This window comes from Sinocyclocheilus rhinocerous, unplaced genomic scaffold (genome assembly GCF_001515625.1).
Source record: "Sinocyclocheilus rhinocerous isolate Xijiao unplaced genomic scaffold, SAMN03320098_v1.1 scaffold368, whole genome shotgun sequence".
NCBI classification, from domain to species: Eukaryota; Metazoa; Chordata; class Actinopteri; order Cypriniformes; family Cyprinidae; genus Sinocyclocheilus; species Sinocyclocheilus rhinocerous.
The window spans coordinates 1,077,314-1,081,736 of NW_015664681.1; the positions used below are offsets into that span (position 1 = coordinate 1,077,314).

Sequence of the window (4,423 nt, forward strand, 5' to 3'; positions counted from 1 at the left end):
AGAAACGGCAAGTAACACTGAATTAAGTGTGAAATTTTGAAGTAGAAAGACTGGAATAGTATTTTCTTTAAAATCCTCTTTGCAGTGTACCATAGATGGTAAATAGAAAGCTTCATGATGAATAACAGATTTTTACTGTGGCATTTTTACAGTCTTTTATAGGTAAAATTACGATCGGTTTTTACAGTGTTCACTCTGAATATTTATTTTAAGAACATTTATAAGCAAGCAGAAGTTTGGGTTTTCATGTCATTATAAGAGGCTCTCGAAGAAGGCCACTGTTCTCATGCACTACTAATTGTTTGATCTGTTAGCGTCTGTGCTTAGAGGTGATGAGAAACCCCTGCCTATTTCTGTCATGTTAGGCCAGAGTCTGCATATGCAAATGAATGGTCATCACAGGTCAAGATTGTGTTTCCCTTAAATAATACAATGTTTAGGCCATAGAAAGAAACAAGTAGTCTATATAAATTTATAACATGCATTTGCACTGGTCATATACAGTATGCAAATAACCACATATACAGTGCTGTACAACTAATGATCTTGTTCTGTTATTAGAGTTGGGGTCTCATTCACAAACTTTTGAACCCGTTTTGCATTAAAGTTATAGTTTGACAGCTCGCCTGAATCTGTATTTCTGACATGTATCATCACCCTTTGATTCCATTCATTCGTTTCAGAGCTCATTAGAAAAGATCAGACCTTGGGAGTGAGATGGAGGAGGTGAAACAATGAGAGAGAGAGGACGAGGAGTCTCAAGCATATTAGCTGGTACTTACACATAATCTGGGTGCTAGACTCCTCCTCCGTGTTGCCCCACGGAGCCCTTAGCAGCACCTCTTCGCCCATTTCTCTAGTACTAATGGTGGGATAAGATCAATTCAAAGACAGAGGATTGTGCATGGAATCTCCTATGCGTCAATTTGATTGATCTTGCAAGGAAGTGTTTCTGATTGCATCAGAGCACTCACTTATTATACTGCTGTTCACCTGGTGCTTGGAGTTTTGACTGACATTTCTAATGACCTGGACCGGATTTCCTGATGGATAAACTGTAGATTGACAGCGTTTCATTCAGAGCCATTTCTATAGCCCATGGCTGTCTAGCAAACTGCTGTGAAACTCTGCCTTTTCAGTGTCTGCACTACAACAGGTAAGATGGGTGATAAAAAGCCTCTCAGGATCTTCTTGCGTATCCGTATTTTCATTTAGCAACTTTTGAATAGCCCGAAGAATATTTTAAGCTTTATCATTACATTTAGTCTGCAAAGCTAACATTTTGCTTAACTTTATAGGACTTTATAGGTATTTGCAGCAAATCAAAATGAAATGTCAACAAAGTCTGTAGCAGTGGCGGGCCGTGCATTTTACACCTAGGCCTTCAGTGGCGTCCTACATGAATTAATCCATCTCTTCATACCATCATAATGATGCCACGGCTATAGAAACCATAAATATTACACAGTAATGCAGTATAACAGGGCACTACATAACAGACAGGTATCTTATGTAGCGAGAATGAATGCCATTACTAAAGAAAGAAACCCAATTAACAATTGCGCAACACATCATCTGTAGTTGAAGCATAACAAAATGACTCAAATACAGTCCATCCGATGTTCTTACAGACATTTATTCACCCAAACGCATTTATACCTTACAGATAGCATTGGTATAAAACAAATAAGGTGATTACATGTGTTTTAAAGTTGACCTAACAATTTAATGTTCTCTTACTGCTTTATTTCGTCTTCACGAGTCTCCCCGCCGGTCTGCCAGCGCACTGCGGGAGGAAAATACTGGTTAGCACAGCTTTACTAGGAAAGTGAGCAAGTAACATTAAAATAATTCATACAAGACGATGAAGAAAAGTGTATACATGTGTTTTAACGGACCTCTGTGACTCTCATCTCCCCACTGGTCTGCCTCTGCCAGCGGTGCTGCGGCCGGAGGAAAAGACCGGTTAATACAGCTCCACTCGGGAAACTGAGATATTCTTACGGAAACTTAAACCTGGCTTTATATCGCGCAAATAACATCAGCATACAACGCATCAAGCGACAAAAGAGTCAAAAATGAAAATTAACCTAACCTACCATACTCTAGTGGTTTTTCATCTTCACGAGTCTTTCACAGAGCCGGTGCCGAGGAGGTGTGTGGTTGTTTTTCGCAGTCATTTAGATTTAGGACTACTGTTTTTAGATTGACTAAATATAGTAGGCAAATATTTTTTCAAAATGCACTGAAAATAAACCTGAGAAACAGTAATAAAAGTTTTACTATGTTTTAATAAAATGAGTTACAGTGATGCTGTTTGCTAGCTAGTATGCTGACCATCCAATCAAAGGACGAGAAAATGCTGACTTTTAAGAACCTTTTAATCCAGACCACAGTAAAGCTAAACAACTCTCGTGACATGTGACACGACATGAACGCCTGTAGTAGTTGGTATACAGCTGGAAAATTATAGTAAAGAAACAATCACAGGCATGTTAAAGTTATGGTATTCCCAGAAAACGCATTCCCAGTACTGCTGATGTGATCTGTACTCACTTTTGACCGTCCCTAGACTTCCATAAGATCAGGAAACAACATTACAATGAAACTAGTTGGATATTTTAGTGCAATATTTAAAGAAATCCACCAAAGTCATTGTACAAAATATGTGTCATGGTGCTTTTTACCTTGTGATTACGGTTTTATATCAAATATACCTGGACAGATACTCAGAAGCCAAAACATACGTCTTTTTGCACATTTTGTTCAGTTAGAAATGTGTATTTGCATTCCACTCTGTGGTTCACAGACTTCGATTGCATCTGTGCAAAAAATACAGATAAAAACTTTAGATGTAAATGCAAGAATTGCACAGCATTGTCATTCAGTGTCGTTGCATTTTCAGCATATCATGCACAAACACAATCACAATCTTGACACCAACAACGATTTGCATTTATGACATGAATGAATGAATTTTTCATAAAGTGGTATTTTTTGGAAGGATGTGAAATGACAAGCATAACTAGTACTGATTGTGTTCCTTGATTAGATCATTTATATTGACATACTTTACTGTATGCTGCACTTCTTCTATCCACCAGTGCCAACAATATGCAGAAGCAAATGGAGATCAGAATGCATGAGAATCATCTGGACCCTCCTCCACCACCTGAAGAGTCCATGTGTGGAGGCTTCTGTGACAAAATCATGAGGAATCTGTTACTTACACTCACAGTTCTTGGCAAGTTACTTTAGCACTTTTTGTTTGTTTGTGTTGTGCTTTAGTTTGTATAGGTGAATGTAGCTTCCATGTGTCAATTTGCTAATGAAAGAAAGCTTGTTACTGTTGTAATAAAATATTCATGTATATGATAATTATAATTACCTACAAGCTTTTACATGATAATGCAACACAGTGAAGCCATCCTTTAACAGCAAGTATTTATGCCTAAGGAGGTGTTTTACAGCCGTCCATTTATTAGACTCAGTTATTTCATTAAAGCACTAGGTAGGTTAAAACACTATTGGTCTGCTAATATATATTTTTTTTTTGCATTGCACGATTCTCATCAGACAATATGTTTAATGCATGAGACAACAGATTTAAATCAACACACAACGAAAAATAATACATGTACTGTATAAATCTTTCGATATATTTCTAAGTCTATATCATGCTTAAGTACAATTTTGCCAACATTCTTGTTTACAATGGTTAATATACTGTATGCCTAGAGGAGATATTCTGTTTATATATATATATATAGAGTACACTCAAATGCTGAGCGGATTATTTTAGATAAATCTCCTACACACTGGTATTGTTATAGGCATATTCTGTTCTGTGATTGTTATACTTCACAAAAGGTTCAGTATTATTTCTCAGTGAAATGTTCCATTCATGTACCCTGATGTTCACTGTGATTCTCTGTCTCTGTTCCAGGTGTGATCACTGGTTCAGTAGCTGGTATTCTACTGCGTTACGCATCTCCACTCCCCACTGATGTTATAATGGTCATTGCCTTCCCGGGTGACATTCTCATGAGGATGTTAAAAATGGTGATTTTGCCTCTGATCATCTCAAGTTTGATCACAGGTAATATTATAAGCTTTGCTAAACATCTCCAAACAATGCTGTCAACACAAAACAATAATACATTTTTGAATCAACAATGCCAGAGAATAAATTATTCAATTCAATTCAATTCAAGTTTATTTGTATAGCGCTTTTCACGATACAAATCGTTGCAAAGCAGCTTCACAGAAAATTTTAAGGGGTCATATGATGTTGCTAAAAATAACATTATTTTGTGTATTTGGTGTAATGAAATGTGTTCAAATGTTCAAAAAACACATTATTTTCCACATACTGTACTTTATTGTTTCTCCTCTATGCCCCGCCTTTCTGAAACGCTTTGAT

General features: G+C 36.9%; 1 protein-coding gene across 2 annotated transcripts in view; it reads left to right on the top strand.

Moving 5' to 3' along the window:
• Positions 1 to 803: 803 nt before the first annotated feature.
• The window catches only part of LOC107730261 (excitatory amino acid transporter 2-like), an 11,504-nt gene continuing 7,884 nt past the window's right edge, over positions 804 to 4,423 (top strand). For both annotated transcript variants that reach the window (XM_016541039.1, XM_016541040.1), the window contains exons 1-3: positions 804 to 1,156; positions 3,105 to 3,244; positions 3,947 to 4,099. In XM_016541039.1, coding sequence (XP_016396525.1) covers positions 3,115 to 3,244; positions 3,947 to 4,099 — 283 coding nt within the window. In that variant the 5' untranslated portion in view covers positions 804 to 1,156; positions 3,105 to 3,114. The remainder of the gene's footprint in view (positions 1,157 to 3,104; positions 3,245 to 3,946; positions 4,100 to 4,423) is intronic.